The sequence below is a fragment of the Excalfactoria chinensis genome, chromosome 1 (genome assembly GCF_039878825.1).
Source record: "Excalfactoria chinensis isolate bCotChi1 chromosome 1, bCotChi1.hap2, whole genome shotgun sequence".
NCBI classification, from domain to species: Eukaryota; Metazoa; Chordata; class Aves; order Galliformes; family Phasianidae; genus Excalfactoria; species Excalfactoria chinensis.
The window spans coordinates 48211862-48230884 of record NC_092825.1 but is presented as its reverse complement, the minus strand read 5'-3'; the positions used below and the strand labels follow the sequence as shown (position 1 = coordinate 48230884).

Below are 19023 nucleotides of genomic sequence, written 5' to 3'. Positions count from 1 at the left end.
GCATCACACAAGTGCTCCCGGGGCTGGCTTTGGACACAGATCATTCACCTCCCCAGCCCATATGAAGGGTATGAGCTCTGTGTCTCAAGGAGCTCAATTTCTGATTATCTACTTGTAAGAAATTCAGACTGCAAGCTCCGAACACACCTGGGGTCCTGCAGGATGCAAACAAGACAACCACGGACTGCATTACAACAGAATCAAATTCAAGGCTCTCTTTTATTTCAAGTCAGGTTCGGTTTTGTTCACAGTAGTAGTCCATTCACTCAAAAGCAAATGATTTCAGTTCTCAGTTTCTCAGGTTACTCCACAAAATTCCTTCCAGTGGATACACATCATTAATAAATACACCAAACGTGCTGCAGAAACGTTTAGTATAGATAGTCATAATGGGATTTCCAGAGGTAAAAATAAAGGTAAAAGAAATCCAACCTGTCAGCGTCTTTGGTGCGACCTGATGTCAGGTTCAATTGCACATTTCAATTGCACGCTAACCACAAAGAGAATCAATCTCTCTACCAAGACAAGGCCAATCTCTCTCATCTTGAGCTTGCCACGGACAAGACATAAGGTTTTCACATTCCCAGCCCTTGAATGGAGTATCACAACAAGACAGGGTGCATAAAACAGTTCCAGGGGGGCTGCTTCCAACCTAGATGCAGTCAGAACCTGAGCTAACAGCCATCTCTAAAGGCAAAAAGGAAGGGTGTAACAGAAGCCAACTGGCTCTTCCAGTGTCAGTCAGATTTTGCATCAACCCACTGCAGAAGGCTGCAGAATTTCTGCCCCCTTCCCCCCCCTCTAAGCCAAGTATATTGATCAGACAGATCCCTTCCACCATCCTAACATGCTTTGAACCACCTTGTCCCAAGCAGGGAAAAGAATCCTTGTAACTTTGTCCGGTATTGGGCTGTTGTGTGAGAGGGGAAGGAGCGAGGTGCTTTGTCAGTACTGCACACACTGCAGCTGGCTCATGATAGGTGGGGATCTGGCTTCTGGCAAGGGCTTGTATGCTCAGATAGCAAGGCAGCAAAACAAAGCACAGTGGAGTAGAGATTAGCCTATAGTGGGACAGTAACTGTCAGTTTTTCACAGCTGTCCTGGAATACACGTGTACGTGCACTGTTGTCTATTAAATATCACTAATTTCTAATTAATATTAGCAGTATTCCTTCCCCCACCTCAACATCTTGGTTCAGGACAAATCCAAGCTGCAGCATTTGCTGCTCCTCGCCTCTGGGATGCAGAAGGAACGCTTTCAGGTCAGTCATCGGCAGAGATATTGCACCAGCCGCTCCAACTGCTCCCGCTGCTGGTAGATGTAGAGCTGGGTGTCCCAGAGGGCGTTCACCAGCACGCTGTCATTCACCTCGTCCAGCATCACATCCGTGTGCAGCTGAGGGCTGAGCCTGTGCACATCAAGACAATTTCACCCTGAGCAGAACAGGGCAGGATGCAAATCCACAAAGGACACTGTTAGCATCCTCCAAACCCCAGTAATGGACCCCAGATAAGGCATGTTCAGTGTGTCAGCTCATACACCGTGCTGCACGTCCTCCATTGTATCACAGAAGCAGTAGGATTGTGGGCAGGAGTCCTGGTCTAGGCTGACACACCCTTGGAAGGGATGTGATTTGGGATGACACATGCCTCAGCCAGGTCCTGGAGGCTAAAAATAGGCTTGTGCAGAGAGCAGAAAGGAAGCTCTTACCGGAAATATGGGATGTCCGTCATCTCACACCAGGCCCTGGCACGATTCACAGCTGGGCCATCTGCGTCAGTGCACTGCGGGAGAAGCAGGCCCACAGTTAGAGCCTGACGGCACTGCTGCCCTCTCCCTGCCTCCAAGAGGCTCCCTGGCACCAGGCTGAACTACACAAGCCACACAGGGAAAGGGAAAAGCAGGAGCAAGTGCATCCTGAATGCTGAAGATAAGCAAAGAGTAAAGTGGCTTTCTTACATCATTTCTGATCCTTAAGACATGAGGAACTGTACCTTACAGGTCCTCCTTCCATTACAGCACAAATTCCCCAAAGAAATCCCCAGGGTGCACCTCCGTGGGACTTCAGCTTTTCCCATTTCTTTCCCACAACCCAGTACCAGCCTATGAGCACTGCAGGCCCTCTGTGCTATCGTGGGACAAAGAAAGACTGGGGGAGACGCAGGGATCTCCCCAGGTATTTTCAGGCTTTAGAAAGAGATGAAGCAACAGCGGGAAGATTACAGTCAGAACCTCAATTCTGCTCTTTCTGACTATCGATTCACTTGGAGTGCATTCATGCACAGCACCTAACGAGCTTCCTTCTGAAGTATGCAGAATTATATGCCTATTACACACTCCTAACCACAGCTATGAGTTGCTACTTCTTATTAGTAACGCTCCCACTCCTCCAGCACTTGCTAATTGTCCCAGTGGGAATCACAAAGCTGTTCTTAAGAAAAATTACTTGCTGTCATGCCGAAGCATGACTTTATATGTATATATGATCTTTTGGTCCCACATTGCTCAGATGATAATTCACGCTTCCTGGAAAGACTCCAGGTCTCATGAACTGACACCTGCAAATGTTCTTATGGCTCACTGACCACCATCCTGCCTTTACCTGCCTGAACAGGCAGAGAGGGATTCAGACCTGCTGTGCTCCCACAGTTTTTAAGCAGCTCTTGAACTCTGGAGCTATTCCAAGGAAATTCAGTTTTCTTTCAAAAGGAAGAAGCTGAAGACTGGAAAGCTTTGCTCCCTCGCTGAGAGCAACCCCAGGGCTCTCCCTCTTTCCCTCTTCCCAGTACTCACACAGTCCACCACCATCTTGCCAAGCTCCCGAGCCCCAAAGACCGTCTTTGCCAGTTCCCAGGGGTTGGTGGGACGGAAGACATCCACAGAGGACACCGGGACCTGGGGAGGCTTCCCTGTCCCCAAGGAGACCACCAACCCCAATTTTCTTACTTTCTGCCTCTGACCCTGTGGACAAAAAAAACGCATATTTACTCCCAAGAACTGACAATTAAGGCAGGAAATGTATTTCGCAGAAGTCTGGTGGATAACCTGAAAACCAAGGCAAAAGACTCAGTAGCCTCTTCTCGCCTTTGTTCTCCCACTTTATTACTAGCTAGTGAGATAGTTTTAATCCGCACACCTTCAAAGGCAACGGTTACATCCTTCTGTGCCTTTCAGCCCTGCCTGCATTTAAGCCCACAGGATCCCCACAGAGATGACCAGATGGCTGTGAAACAGTCCAGCTCATTCAGTCATTTTGGGAACAAACCTCTCCTCTCTGCTACAGGGAGTGGTAGCTACCAGTAGTTACTCATCTTACTGAGCAACTGGCCACAGCACAGAACGCATTTACTTGTCAACTGAGCAGAATGCCCTACCACTGTATTGTCCCTTTTGGGAGGGCAGGAAAAGGCCCTGCAGAGCTGTGTCACAGGTCACACTACCATCATCTGAATCATCTGTGCCAAAAGCAGCAACTATATGCAAAGTCTGCCCCTCTGATTCCTGCCTCCCCACCTCAAACCTCTGTCAGAAAAGGCATTTCACCTGTAAGCCAGTATTCTCTACACATATCCCCCATCCCATACAGCATTTTCCAGGGTGCTGCAATGCTAACTTGTTTTTCCACTAGGGAGGAGCTCATTCCCAATCCCTCTTCCCCTTTGAGGGAGGCTCAGTGCAGTCAATGAAGCCTCAGTTACCTTTCAGGGCCAGGATTTCTCTCACCTTGCTGATCAGAGTCTTGTTGTACTCATGAATCTCCGCCATGGCATCAAGGGTTGGGTTGTTTGCTAGCAGCCCGCCATCCAAAAAGCGCCCTATGGGCCGGAAATAAGTGGGAGCTGCACCACTGCAGCGGGCAGCACGCCATACCAATTGGTCTGCAGGGAGAAAAAGGAGCATACAGGCCCCCTTTAGCAGCTTTTCTGCATGAAAGGAGCATCCCTCCCCTTCACCAGCACAAGGCAATCCAGGAAGGCGTGTAGGCCCAGAATATCCAGATTGTTATGTCCTTCTCCCAACAGCAGGGTTGGGTTTGTTATTTATTGGGTTTATTGTTTTTGTGTTTTTTTGTTTGTTTTTAACTTAAAGAGATCATACAATCATAGAATCATTAAGGTTGGACCTCTGAGATCATCTAGTCCAACTGCCAGCCCATCCCCACCATGCCCACTGACCACGTCCCTCAGTGCCACATCCACATGGTTCTAGAACACCTCCAGGGACGGTGACTGCACCACCTCCATGGGCAGCCTGTGCCACTGCAGCACCGCTCTGAGACAAGAGTTTTTTTAGTGTGGTTCTTCCCCAAACATCAGTGCTGGGGTCCTCTAACAGACCCCTTCTTCAAAATCCTCACTAGCCAGTCCGTGTTCATGGTACAAGAGAAGCCAATGGAAGAGGGGTGAGGAGAAAAGGGCACTAGCACTGGGACCAAACCACTAAGTCAAGATCAGGGATGAGCCGTCACCGAGACACCTGAATTTTCAGAGCAAAAGGAATCATAGAATGGCTTCAGCTGGAAAGGACAATTCAAAGACCACCTAGTTCCAATCCCATTGCCATGAGCAGGGCTGCCAACCACCAAGTTAATCTCCTGTGTCCGAAGGATTCTCTCTCGACTACCAACCACCTAGACTGCTGCGTGCCAGCATTTACCTTCAGGCTGAGTGAGTGGTTTGAAAGTCGCTGTTGTCTTGTATTCAGTAGAGATTTTTGTCTCAGGTACGGGGTAATTCCGGAAGAGGTGGAGCTCAGCTGGCTGTCGGTCACAGAGAGTCCCTGTCACAATAACTCTGGGGGAGAAGAAACAACACACCAAAGATAAAATGGGAAAAATAAACACGCTTATGGCTTCGGTAGTATGCACATCATGAGTCCTCCAGATCTGCTCAATGGAGATGCTAAGCACCTCTGCTGAGAGAGTCTCCCAGAAGAGCAACCAGCACAGCCCCAAGCAGGACTTACTTGGGTTTTTGGACATCTGTCATTTTGGTGTTTTCCCCAAATTCCTTCTTCAAGAACTCATCCAGGGGCTCTGACTCGTAGGGCCGAGACCCCCGGAACACCATGTCCTTCATGCGGAAGTACAGGCAGCGCATGTAGTCCATGGACTTCCCTGAGGCAGGCAACAGCATCAGCAGGAGTATGGGGAGGGAGGAAGGGCAGGCAAACAAACAGCACATCAAAGCTTGGATTTCCCAGGACCAGAAGGTAAAGGGAAGTAACACTCCCGACCCCATCCCTTTCCCAAGCATCCTGCCACATGCCTGGCCATCAGCACCATGACTGGGAAGGGTGAAAGAGGAAAGGCAAAGTTGGAGCTTAGTTTCCTAGCGGTAAGTGCCAATCATCTTGCTATAAAATCAGGTTGGAGAGAGCAGGAAGAACAGAACTATGTATTCCATCACCTTCCCAAAATCCAGAAAGCTGCTCAATACCAACTGACATGTGAAGCAACTGCAAACGCAGGCGTAGGTTTTCTTTCACTGATGAACATCCCTCTTTAGGTAGGGATGATAAATCCCTGTTAGGACTCTTAGAGAGGCAGTTCCCACCCCACATCCAGTCCCACCCATAAGAGAGCCATAGGAGTGAGAAAGGGCCCGTTATTTGCACTGTCCTCACCATGTACAATAGCCAAGGCCAAGATGCCCCCAGTGCTGGTCCCTGCGATCCAATCAAAAATCTCACGGATGGGACGCCCCGCAGCTTTTTCGATGGCCAGTAGAAGCTGGATGAGGACCAGACCCCGGATGCCCCCTCCATCCAGACACAGGAGGCGGTCACAGCTGGAGAGACAGACATGGCTGTGGGATGGCTCACAAATCTCAGCACAGGGCCTGGGAATGGCAAACTGGGCCAGTAACAAGAAAACTGCTCCGGACGATCATGGAATGGCTTAAGTAGGAGTATATAGTAATGGATATTGCCTCAAGCAAAATGTGGAGAGTCTTAAGTTCCTCCTAGAAGCACCTCAGTGCCAACCCTCCCTCTGCTGTGTACGTGGCAAGGTACAGACAGACACCAACAGGGCAGTGCACAAGTCAGCAAAGGAGGTGGGTGAGCATCAGGGCAGCAGCATGTGGACATGGAGACATCACTAAGCTAGAACAGCATTTGGTGCCCAGCAGCAGACGGGAAGGTCAGTGTAGGGGCTTCACCTGCTGAGTTCAGGCTCTGATGCAGCTCCAGGGCTGCAGGCAGAAGCAGAAGGTCCTTTATGGGAACAGAGATTTAAGGCAACAAGGTGGAGGGCAGGGGGGTTCCGGCATAAACTGCAACAAAGGGCACTAAATAATGTCAGCTGGGGATGCCACGCTCGTGAGTGTGGGTGAGGAAGAATTCGCATACACAGCATTAACTTTCAATGGCACAGGAGCTGGACCAGAAACTTTCTTACTTACTTTCTCTCACCCTCTCTGGGTGAGTCCACGACATCCGGTGCCTTCAAGAACTGTCCGAGTGTCGCAGAAACATACAGAAGGTCCTTGTACCCTACAGAGCCATGAACATTCAAGGGCAGAAAAAAAGTTAGAAACCACTTTGCTACCTGAACCCTCCGATGAGTGCCTCAGGGGTATCGGTCAACCGAATCATACTCAATGAATTAGAAAGCTTTTAATTATTCTTCCCACTTTCTCTCTGTACCCAGAAAGCTGAGCATGGTACACTAAACTTCCCACCCCAAAAGGTAAACCATTTCCAGAGAGAACATCCAACACCTTTCCCAGCTGAAAAAAGCTTTCTGCAGGAAACATAAGCCATCTTAGCCATAACCAGAAGGTATCTCCTAAAATAAAACTCCACACCAAAGAGGAGAAACCCCACGCTTCAGAGCAGGCAGCTGGAGGGTGCTGGCAGTGATAAAGGATTTGTAGAAGCAGATGATGAGCAGAGTAAGTGAGAGAAAAGGTAGAGCCTAGCAACTTGCCCACTATGCCGCTTACTGCAAGCCATAAGTTCGAACCTAAATCTACTCCTGTGAGGTAACCTAAGCAGGAAGGCTCTGGGGACAGGGTGGCTTGTCATTACCCCTCAGGTGATGTAAACCCAGGTCACCCTGGGTGCGGGGCACCAATCCAGCCTAGGTGAGGAGGCAGCCTGTGAAACCAAGAGAAGAAAGAACATGGGGAAGAAAAGTTAAATACTGCTGCCAGTGCCCAGGTTGGGAGGTAGCTGGATGACAGAGAACATGGTGAGGAGTTTCTTTGAAGGCCAGAGTCCTATGCTGGAAAAGGGTCTTTTTCTGGCAGTGTATGAGAGCTGAAACTCTCTGGTCACCTTCACAACGCCACAGTGAGAAAAAAGTCCTGGTGCCACCAGCCGGTGGTGACATGTTCCAGGATCTGTGGGGGATTGACCCTTTGCCCCACTGGAAGGCCCCTGCAATGGAAACCACAAAGCTGAGAGGGAAAGCAGACCATAAGCAGCTGTTATCTCCCTGAAAGCCCTTGACACGTTGTCAGAGCCTCCCTCTGAGCCAAGGCAACTCACTCCACCCACTGCCTGCTCCTGATGCTTCTGCCCAAGTCCCGTAGCTCCCTGGAGGCAATAAGTTTGATCCATGGGCTTACCCACAAAGCCTGAGTAGTGCAGAGTACAGGCTATAACCCAAACATATGTCCTACGTCTGGATCTTCCTATGGATGATATAAACCTTATGCCTAGAGTCGCTTATCCTCAGACTTCATCCCTTCCCTCTCCCAACTACTAGCCCCTGGAATCTGACCAAGCAACACTTTGATATCCTGACGCACAACATGACACTGGGATGTCAAGTCAAGTGCCTCCACTTCTGCCATGACCCAGGGGATAAACTGCATGCAAGCAAACAAGTCCTACACATTTCCCAGGGGGGGTGAAGGAATTAGGGACACCGCCTTCCTTTCCCTCTATACAGAGTTGAATGGAGTCAGGTCTATAAAACAAAAGTTTAGAGTAGAAGACTTTAGAGTACACAAACAGGAAAAGCAGAGAAAACAAGAATCTGGATCCTGCAACAGCTGAATGAGGACAGACACCTGAAAGTGAGAGCGAGAAGACAGTGCCCAAAGCAAAGGCTGTCCAAAGAACCCGAGTGCTGCGAAGCTAGAAAAAAAGGAGAGTGAGGGAGGGACAGGGAAGGCTTTACCTAAGCTGTTGAAGCTGCTCCGCGGGGAAGGCTGGCCTTCCAGGAAGGAGGCGGCAGATGGTGCCAGACTTTGGGAGGCAGGAATGGCTGGGAGGCAGCGTTCGGTCCCTACAGTTTGCAGCAGGTCTAAGAGCACTTTCCGGTTCGCACCTTAGGTGATGGTGGGGGAGTCACAGACCAGAAAGAGAATCAGTGCACGCACACACCGGGGGCTCTGCCAAATTCACAGCAGCCCCAACCCTCACAAAACCTCTGGGATGACCCAGGGAAGGCATGTCTTGGATTGCTCTGCCTTATCAGCAGGCAGAAGGATCTGTGATCAGAAGATGTGCCCGATGCTGTGCAGCTTCAAGGGTATGTTGCACATTTCTTGCTGTGGAAGAACAACCCATGCCTGCTTATGCCCAGGCTGTTCAGTCACACTGTTATCCCGCTGTGAGCCTGCAGTGCCCAGCACCACGGCTTGAAGAGAGGGTGTGTGTGCCAGCTTTTTCTCTTGCTTCTCTGTCTCAGAGGAGAAACGAATCAAGGACTATTAATATGAAGTCTATGCCACTAGCTCAGCAAGTGTCAGCAACTAGAAGCTGGGAAAGCATCTTGGAGAAGCACTGCCCATGCTTGGCATGTTTTTACCTCTCCAAGACACTGTTTTAGCCAAGGAGGGGAGACAAAATGCTGGGTTCATTCAGTAGAGCTGCTCAGACACTCCCTCACCTTTGCTGTTCCTGGCTGCCAGCAGCCCTGGCGTCTCCCCAAAATCATTAGGGATCTCAACATCTCCTCCGAACACAACAATTGCTTTGATCATATCCAGGTGGTCGTGCTAGGAGACAAGAGAAAGCTCAGTCAAAAGCCATGGTTCCCTCAGCTACATCCCTCATTCCCTCCCTCTTATTTTCGTTAGCTAAAGCACACACAAGGAAATTGCCCCATGAAGGACAACAGCCAATACTTCAAAGAGACCCACTTTTGTCTCAGCCCTTCAGGAAAATGCCTTTCTCTCCCCAGCAGCCTCTGCAAAAATCTCACCTTCATGGCCAGATGCAGTGGTGTGTTGCCATCCTGGCCCTTGGCATTGGTGTCAGCCCCATGTGTCAGCAGTACCATGGCACAGTCAAACCGACCTCTCTTGACTGCAATGTGCAGGGCCATGTCAGCTGTCCGGCTGGTCACGTTCACCTCAGAGCCATACTTAAGCAGCAGCTGCGTCATCTGTGCCCAAGCATGCATGTGCCAGGAGAAGAAGAAAAAAAGCAATCATGAAGACAACTCACAGAAGCCAAGTCTCACCAACAAGCAGGGCAGGTGAAGAGCAGCACGCCTTAGCCTGGACTTGGAGTTAGCTGGTAGTTTCACCATCTACTACAGCTTCTGGATGTTTTGAGTCTTATTTGCAAGTGCAACAGCTGGCTGAGATCAATGGAAAATAACAACTCTTACTCAAGCCAGAGTCTCTGCAGACTGAAGGGAAGTTTGCTTTTTGATCTTCTCTTTGTAAGCCAAGCATGCTCGCTCTGCTGAAAACCTCCTCAGGACACTGCTGAGAGGGATGTGATATTGTAAGAGGGAAAACAGTCCTTCCATTGGAACGCTCTCTGCTTGAAACAAGCTCTTAGAGGTGTATCAGCATAACACATCACATCACTGATCTGGTTATCTCTGGCAGAAGATGACTGCAACCTACACTGCACCACCTGGCACCCACCTCACACTCCCCTCGCAGTTCTTAAAGCACCGATCTGTTTCCTTTCTTGAAACTGGCAGCTAATGAGACAAGAGCTCCCCCCAGGGGTAACTGTGCTTCAGTGTCAGCAGTGCAATTTCTCCCCAGCCAAAAGGGAAAAGGGACAAGCTGGCAGTTCACAGCCAAGAATGAGTTACTAGAACAAGCACACCAGTCTTTTTTTGTATGACAAGGCTCCACTGCTCCTTGCAGCAAACAGCACTGATCATCAGATGGCAAACAGAATCAAACAGCCTCAACCACCTCAACAGCAGGGCTGTCTTGGGGGCAGCTTGCTGGGCTCTGACACAAGCACTCAGTGAAGGGCCAAGTCAGCAGCAAAAGGACTTAACCAGGCGCTGGGTGGCAGCACAAGCTCTCGCCGTGGACTGTCTCTATTTACCTCTGCCTTCTTTGCCCAATGCAGCGGGATGGCATCATGGCGTGGGTCCCTGGAGTGGACCTGGCTGGCATCCGCTTCGAGAATGGCCTGGGCACACCTAGAAAACACAAGATGAAGGGATGTGTGTCTGCTCTCTTAGTTCAATACCTCATTCACGTCAGCACCTGCCTTCTGCACAGAGCCCTTCAGGAAGCCCTTCAGCAGCAGCTGGCTGGCTGCAGCACCTGCGAGTTCCTCAGCTGCAAAGCAGTTTTATCTTGCTGTCTTCAGAAAGGAAGGGACAAACAGGAAGCATACAAGCAGCACAGCATTCAGAGACTGCATAATCCCTTCGCAATTCCAAGTTGGGAGCAACACCGGGGTGCTTCCCCAGTATAGGAATATGATATTTCTGGAAAATCTGAAGACCTGGAGGGAAACTCTTGCCCTCTCTCATCCCTCTCCCCGACAAAAACTTGGGGATAGAAGTGAAATAGTTCAATACCTGCTGAAATACCTGTCTGCTTGCCTAGGGGAGGAGAAAAACCACACATCTATTGCAATTAGCATCCAGAACCTGAACATGTCCACTCCAAAACAATGCCACATAAGTTATAATAGAGATGAAGCCCCACTGCAATATAAGGAACCCACACACGTTTTTGGCTTGTGAAGGTCTCTCTAGCACGGAAAGCAGTTCTCAAAATATCAGTTGGCAGCAGTTACTACTAAGAGTCCTTGTAGGACTGGGACACCACGAAAATAAGCATTACAAAGCACATACAAAGAGACTTAAATTTGTCCATGAAAAAGAAAACAGGAAGTAAGTATCACACCTTTTGATTCAGTTTCAAAGCGTGTTAACTAAGGGCCAAGAGTGCCATTGGCCCACAGGAGACGCAAAGAAATAGGCTTTGGAATGAAAGCATATTAGGATCAAAGCACTCAAAGACAGAGGTGCAGCAAATTAATAAGTTTTTAAGCATTGGTAAGTCATCTTCTCACAGCTTGCTCTGAGAAAAAGTAGTTCATGAGCCCTTTGTTTGTATATGTCTTTCTCTTGGTATCTGATGCATGCAGGAGAATGACTGTAAACATGCTCAAGTGAACCTGTAGATTGGAACACGTAAAGTCTGGAGAATGGAAAAATGTAGGAAAATAAATGAAGGCACGGATATGGGAAAACTGGGTTTTCAGCTTCACAAGTTTCCACTCTTACTATGAAACTTATGTGGGATGCTGAGGAATGGGATGGCAATATCTGGAGTGAGTCCTTGGACTCCAAGATTGAGTTTAAGCTGGAATACTCAAGAGGTGGTGGAAACACAGCCCTTCAAATCAATAAAGAGGCAGCAGGAGACAGAGTATAGATTACAAGCACTTATACCCTTAAAGGAATTACAGAGATTGGCAGCAGAGAGGGGTAGGCATGAAGTCTTGTGACCTCGGTGCAGTGGCACTGCATCTATTTGTTAATGGGTGAAAAAGACCTATAGTCCACAGTGATAAGATATGAGAATATGCTCAGCTACGAGAGATCAGGGATCCCGACAGGCAGGTGTATCACTACATCTCTGCTATATCAGATGTCGTGTGCAGCAGTTTTAACAGCACTTTGCAAATCTTGCCAGATCACTGTCATCATGAAATTGGTGTATAATGGAAGGCATTAGTCTAGCGCAGCAGATGGGGATAGCTTATGCATTAATGACAGGAGCCAATCTGGATGGGGCAGTCACAAGAGCTGCTGGTAATACAGGCACCCTACCAATACCTTGAAGGAAGTTGAGCTTGTAATTTCAGGACCATCTTTGTGGGTGGTGAATAAAGGAAAGGCAGCAAAACCAAAAGGAGTTTCCTCATGGGTGATGAGGAAACAAACGTGAAATGATCTTGTGCAAGCAGCTGGTGTCCCACAAGAAACAGATGGGATCACAACACCTGAAATGTTGCACCAATGGCAAGTCATCCCCATCCACCACACCTGCCACCTCAAGGCAAGGCACTACCTGGCAAATGCCAACACAGCAGGAAGGAAGGTTTGGCAGGTCTCCTATGTTGCCACCACCGAAGCCTGTGATGCTCCTTCAATTATAAAATAGCAGATTTAGTGTGTCAGCTCTGGTGGATACTGGAGCTGAAGCTACCCTATTGCATAGCCATATTAATGGTAAAGAAGCCAAAAGAAACGGGGAGATGCTTCTGAACTAAGGTTACTTTAACAATAGGAAATACCAGCCCATTTGTAATAATGGCATTAACTGTGTTAATTAAGGAATATATTTTGCATATTGATGCGATGGCAGCACGGACAGCTGAAACACTGAATGGTCACTTCAGCTTTAGGATCTCACAAGCAGGATTTGCTATTTGATCTGTAACCATTTCATGTGGGTTTTTGAAGGGGGACCCTGTTGTGCTGAGGCAGCGGCTGTAAAACAGAATTGCATCCCAAGAGGGCAGGAGGGAATTACTACAGGCATCCAGGCACATCAGCATGTGAGAGTTGGTAAAGACACCATCGTTGCTTTTATTAATCTTATTTGGCTTGTTTGAATATTAGAGGGCACTTGGAGAATGACTGTAGATCAGAGAGAACTGAATAGTCACCCCCAGCTCACAGTTACAGGGCCAGACTTGGCTACACTCATAGGAAACAAACACAACAGCAAGAAATTCACAACTCCGGTATTGACTAGGAAGAAAGTTGTCTGGCAGCAGACCAAGGAACAAGAAGCCTTTGATGGCCACAAAATTGAGTGTGCACCATTAGACACTCACAGACAAGGATATACATTTGAATTAGAACTACTCTAGATGGAACACAGTTTGATGGGAACTATGACAAGTGCCTGGGACAAAAAGTCAGCAAGCAGATGCCCTGTATCTCCTGTGGAAGAAGCTCCCCCTTACGACCAGTTAATAGAAGAGCATAAAATGATGCCTGCTTTACCAATGGAATAGCTACTGGCTAAAGACAGCAAAGAGCAGTTGCATATGCTCAAATCCCAGGACTTCTACTGGGGCAAACAGGTATAAAGGCAACTAATCAATGGGCTGAACTGACTGCAGCATCCCTGGCCATCCTGGGAGGGAAGGCACATTGCTTCTGCACTGACAGCTGGGTTGTATACAAAAACCAAGCTGGGCCCAAAAAGACTGGCACGTACAGTACCTGGCATGGGGGGCAAATAGGGGGCAATGAATTTGGAAACACATACAAGAGTATCCCTTAAAAATGCAAAATAAGAGGGAAGTAGAAGGTATGACCTCTCCCAAAGTACACGCTCAAGTTATAAATGTTCGTATTACCTGTGGATGTTGATCAGCTCATTTGTGCTTGCATGGGACACTGCTCACAACTGAAACCTTTGCTATTAGATACATGTGTACATAACTGTACTATCTGTATGCAGATACACTTGAGGGCCATGTATAGACCCCAAGGAAAGAGTAAAACAGGGTCAGTGGGCTTTGAATACCCTGCAGGTCGATTAAATTGTCTCACTGGATGCTGAAATATATATATTCATTGCTGTGGATAGAGCATCAGTAGAGTTCCTTGTTAAACCCAACAAATCCACTGATCAACGGAGCACAACTGAAGCATGAGAATAACTCAGTCATCAATATGGACCTCGCCAAATACACAGTGAGCAAGGAGTACAGTGGACATGACGTCCAAGACTGACCTAAAGGGCTAGGAAGAAACTGAATCTTCCACATTGCCCACCATCCTCAAACTAAAAGGCTTAACTGAAAGAACGCATGGGATGGTGAAAGAACAATTTAAAATGTCCAGCAGTACTTCAACTTTACAACATCGAGTTCATATCTTATTAAAGCTTTTCTTCTTATTGTTTACAATGATGAACTGTGTGGTGAGATCATAATAGGCTACGATTTGCCAATCTAGACTTGACAGTTCATATAAGAACATGAGAGTACAGTGCAGCTCTGTACTCCAACTCCTCCCCTTATTCTACACCCTCTGTTCATATCTGACTCTGAAGTTTCTGCGTTCCAAGTATCTTCCACAGGTACCGTGCCTCACCTAAGGAAGACAGCACTGGAATTATGCTATTGGCATCATGAGAATTGAACTGAAGTTCCATTGAAAAAGTGCAAGCCTGTGTGAGCGACTGTCCCATGTCAGGTTACCGAGCCCGGGGTAATATTAGCTGAAGGAACTGGAGCAGTGGTGTATGTCTTACTGGAAGGAGATGATATTCCTATTTTCCTTCCTTATCACAGGTTGGCTTATCATGCTTTGAAGTCTTGTTCTACAGGCACACACAACTTCTGCATGATCAGTGTGTAAATACTTGGGTTTGGCTGGCCTCTACTGGAACCAACTCCTCACTGTCATTCTTTCTCAGTAGCAAATACAGAGCACCTACAGAGTCCTTGAGCAAGGATTACATTGAATATCAGAGGTAATCACTGCCTTCAGTTTGGTAGTAACTGCTGTATTCCAAGGAACCTGACATTGGCTATTGATGAACTACCTCCTTCAACACCAAAAGCGTTGCTCTGAGTTTGAAAGCACATGCTGCCTCAACATAACCAATGAATTAACTAGTGCAGAGCACGTTCAATGTCCTCGGGACTTAATGCATTGAATGAAACAGTCTACTGGCAGATAGCTGAGTGGCTTCATTCCCTGACAGGAGCAGTAGGACTCCTAACTCAGAATGCTGTATATTTAAATGTTATTTTTCCTGTACGTTTTGTTACCTGCCTCTGTAAATCACGCTGTCCCACACTGCCAGCCCCAACAGCTGCAGCAGCCACTGCTGACTCGCACAGTTTTACTTACCCCTTCTGGGAGTACTTCAGAGCTGCGTGGATGGGGTAGCCCACTGTCCCCATGACATTGCAGCTGGCACGGCACTTCAGCAGAGTCCGAACCATGTCCTCTTTGCCCAGCTGACAAGCGAGGTACAGAGGGGTCAGCCCTTCGTTGTTCAGGTGGTTCACGCCGACAGTCGGGGCACTGCTCAGGAGCTGGAAAGAGCAGGAAATAAACAGAAGACAGACAGACATGCAAGAGCGCTATCCCTCTCCCTGAGCTCCAAGCAGAAACTGTAGCACAGGGTTCCCCACAGTGCTATATCCTGTCCAACTTCCACAGCTGAAGTACTCCTGAAGGTGTGCTCTCTGCCCACATTTCCCCTGGTCCACATTCACCTGAGACACCCCTCAATCAAAAAGGTTGGACACAGACTTCAGCAGCTGTGTTAACACAGCCCCACAGACTCAGCTGCAGAACAGTAACTCTGAGTGTGCCATGCTTAGCCCAGCTGAATAACAGCACCAGCTGGAACCAGCAGCTTCTCCCTGTCAGCTACCACGGCCAACCAGCGGGCAGGAGCTCATCCTTCCCTGCAGGAAGGCACAGGGAGATGTTTGAAGGAATTCTCCTCTTCTACCTATACATTTCAGACCCGTTGCATGCTAACTGGCTGCCCTGGTTTTCATACTTAAATTGTTTTTTTCCACAGCAGCTTATGCAGTGCCGTGTTTCAGATTTGTGATGAAAATAGTGCTGATAAAATAACACAACGATGTTTTAGCTGCTGCCAAGCAGCGCTCACATGGAATCAAGAGGTTTTTTTTCCTGTTTCTCAAGCTGTCTGCAAGTGAGGCTGGAGTTGCATCAGGCACTGGGAGGGGACACGGTCAGTAGGGCTGACCCCAACCGACCACTCCATACCATGTGAAGCTGTGCCCAGCAATGAAATTCAGGGTGCGGGCTGGGGAAGCTTCTGTTGCTCAGAGAATGGCTGGCAGTAAGCAACTGTGTTTGGCATCACTTGTCCCCTCCTATACTCCATTTTCTTTCCTATAAACTGCCCTATTTTCTCAGCCCACAAGTTTTCTAGCTTTCACCCTTCTGATTCTCTCCCCATCCATCCAGCTGGGGGAGGAAGTGCAGAGCAAGTGAGTGGCTGTGATGCTTTGCTGCTTATACGTGTTCAGCCACAACACCAGTTTGTTACAAGAAACTACCCCACTGCCACAATGTGGGAACACTGAAAGCCCCAGCGTACACGAGAAAAGCAGGAATTTAATTTATTTTCCTTGGTTTAGCGAGGAATTGAAAGAGAAACAAGCTCAAGATTGCTCAAAACTGAAAGTATATCTGTAACAAGCTGAGCTGCCAGCATTAGAGACATACAGGAAGAAAACATCTTTGTAATACAAAGGTCCTAACTGTCCTGCTCCACAGTGTGGCAAACCCCCATTGTTCATCATCCCTCCGCCACCACACATTAGGAAATCTTTCCATCGTCTGGCAGGCAACAGGAGAGCTGTCACAAGAGACATTGGGCAAACACAGCTGGTGCGGCTGCAGGCGAGGGCCTGTCTGGCACCCAGTCCAGACCTGAGGAGCAAAGCAGAAAGGAACCCACAGCCTTGCAAACCCAGTCACTCTGCCTCGAGGCTCTGATCCTGTCGCCAGAACTGCTCAGTTCCAACAGGTTCTGCAGGCTCGGAATAGCCCGTGAGTTTGCATGCTCTGAGTTTGCAGGCAACACGCACACCCCTGGTAGCCTGAAGGCCCTTTTTGGAGCGCTCTACCCAGAGCTAAAAGCTCTGTTGGGAGGAGATGCTGAAGGGACAGCCAAAGGCCTGAGGAAAGTTAGGATTAAGGCATGAAGAAAATGCCAAAGGATATTTTCTGAGGAAACCACTGCTTTGCAACCCTGTTCCACTGCAGGGTGGAACATGGAACCTGCTTATGGGAAACTGCACCAGTAAGTAGGTAGGAAGAAAGGGGCTGAAACCAGGTTCAGGTATCCCTATGATGCTGCAGCAGAGTTAGCTGCCATTCATTTCCCCAGACCGCAGCCCTTGGCTATCGTCCTCTTTCCCTCTCACAACACAGAAAGTTTCAATCCCCCTTCTCCCAGCGTTGGGACTGCTCCCACCTCAATGATATAGGGGTTGCTTCCTCGTACAGCATAGTGGAAAACCGTCTCTCCTTTCCTGTCTGTAATATCCACTCGTGCGTGGCTTTCCAGCAGCTCCTGCAGGCAGGTCATGTCTCCCTTGCGGCACGCCAGGTGCAGTGGGGTGCAGCCATCCTCACTGTCTGTGCTATTCACGCAGCTGTAAGAGAAGACACAACATTACAGCATAGAGAGGCTGCAAAGATGAGAATCTACCTCTGCAAAGACCCAGCCCTACAACGGACCCTCCTCCTGACACACAGCCCCTACCTCCATGCACACCCAAAGGCAGCTCTGTCTGCCCACATGAAGAGAGGATACAGACAGCAGTCAGTCCTTCTCAGGCTTGTTTAGCCTAGAGAATAGAAGGCACCGGGGAGACCATACTGTGGCTTTCCAGAACTTTAAGGGAGTTTACAAACAGGAGCGGAACTGACTTTTTACATGGTCTGAGAGTGATAGGATAAAGGGGAATGGCTTTAAACTAAAAGACAAGACATTCAGGTTGGATGATAGGAAGAAACTCTTTACTCAGAGGGTGGTGAGGCACTGGCACAGCAGCCCAGAGAGCTGTGGGTGCTCCATCCCTGGAGGTGCTCAAGGGCAGGTCAGATGAGACTCTGAGCAGCTGAGCTGGTGGGTGGCAGCCCTGCTCACAGCATAGGAGTTATGAAACTAGATGATCTTTAAGGTCCTTTTCAACCCAAGCCATTCTGTGATTCTGTGATCCAGAGCAGCAGGTTCAAAGACTGCTTTGCTTACACAATAAGCTTACACAAGGACCACGGGACACACATCAGTCATTCATACCAAGGCCTGCACTGTTACACTAGGTCATTGCAATCATCACAGGTGTCAAGGTCCCCACAAAAGCATTGTTATGGTGCAGGACACCTCAACACAGCACAAACAACGCCATGCCCACAGGAGACTGCTCTGCACCCTCACCTGAGTACACGGTTGTGTCGGAAGGTCTCATGCAGGCCAACCTCCACTGCTATGTGTGCAGAGGACCAGCTGGGATGGTTGCGGATACAGTCACTGAGCTGCTGCAGGACTTCCAGTGACAGGGGCTGGGCTGAGCTCTCATAGAAGGGCCGCAGGTGGCCAGCATAGTGCTCAAAGCGCACCAGGGCTTCTGCTTCATCATCCAGGTGGAAGAGCCTGGAGGGGAGAGGCAAATATAGAATCATTAAGGCTGGAAAAGACCTCTATGATGATGCAGTCCAACCAGCAGCCCATCCCACCATGCCCACTGCCCACTCAGTGCCACATCCACACGGCTCTGGAACACCTTCAGGGCCGGTGACTGCACCACCTCCCTGTGCAGCCTGTGCCGCTGCAGCCCCGCTCTATGGGGCCTCGCTCAGGCCCCGAGCAGCCAGCGGCGGTCCCAGCACGTACCGGAATGCCACCGCCGGGCTCTGCGGGTTGACCAGCACGGCGTCCCAGCAGCGGCCGTTCCCGTAGAGCCGCAGCCGGCCGTCCTCCCGCAGGCGGCCCAGCCCCGAGTACTCCGCGGCGGGCACCTCCTTCACACGGTACGGGTTGCCGAACGCCTGGCTCAGAAGCCGCCCGAGGAACTGCATGGTACGCGGCTCCCCGGCCCGGCCTTACGACAGAGAACCGAGCGCTGAGGGCCGGCAGCGCCGCTTTCGCTTTCTCTATCGGCTTCTCCTTACGGGAAGGACGCCCGCTCCCCCGCACCGCCTGAGGTGAGCCAAGGCCCGCCGAGGCCCGCCACACTCGTTGCCCCCAGACCGGACCAATCAGCTGCGCCGCTCCCGGGGAGGAGCCAATGGGGAGGAGCCAAAGGGGAGGGACCAAAGG

At 49.3% G+C, this 19023-nt stretch overlaps 1 protein-coding gene across 2 annotated transcripts; it reads right to left on the bottom strand.

The window, feature by feature from the left end:
- Nucleotides 1-201: 201 nt before the first annotated feature.
- On the bottom strand, nucleotides 202-18964 carry PLA2G6 (phospholipase A2 group VI). Of its 2 annotated transcripts, XM_072361620.1 has the most exons (16): nucleotides 18598-18964; nucleotides 18142-18357; nucleotides 17173-17353; nucleotides 15057-15244; nucleotides 10259-10355; nucleotides 9162-9344; nucleotides 8847-8955; nucleotides 8133-8282; nucleotides 6406-6496; nucleotides 5627-5790; nucleotides 4967-5117; nucleotides 4658-4794; nucleotides 3725-3879; nucleotides 2795-2962; nucleotides 1712-1785; nucleotides 202-1409 (listed from the first exon to the last, which is right to left on the bottom strand). In XM_072361620.1, the coding sequence occupies exons 1-16, from the start codon at nucleotides 18780-18782 to the stop codon at nucleotides 1268-1270; spliced, it is 2391 nt and encodes a 796-aa protein (XP_072217721.1). In that variant the 5' UTR covers nucleotides 18783-18964; the 3' UTR covers nucleotides 202-1267. The 2 variants fall into 2 exon arrangements, with proteins under 2 accessions (XP_072217721.1, XP_072217722.1); XM_072361621.1 differs by lacking the exon at nucleotides 8133-8282 and having other exon boundaries at nucleotides 18598-18955.
- Between the last annotated feature and the right edge of the window lie 59 nt (nucleotides 18965-19023).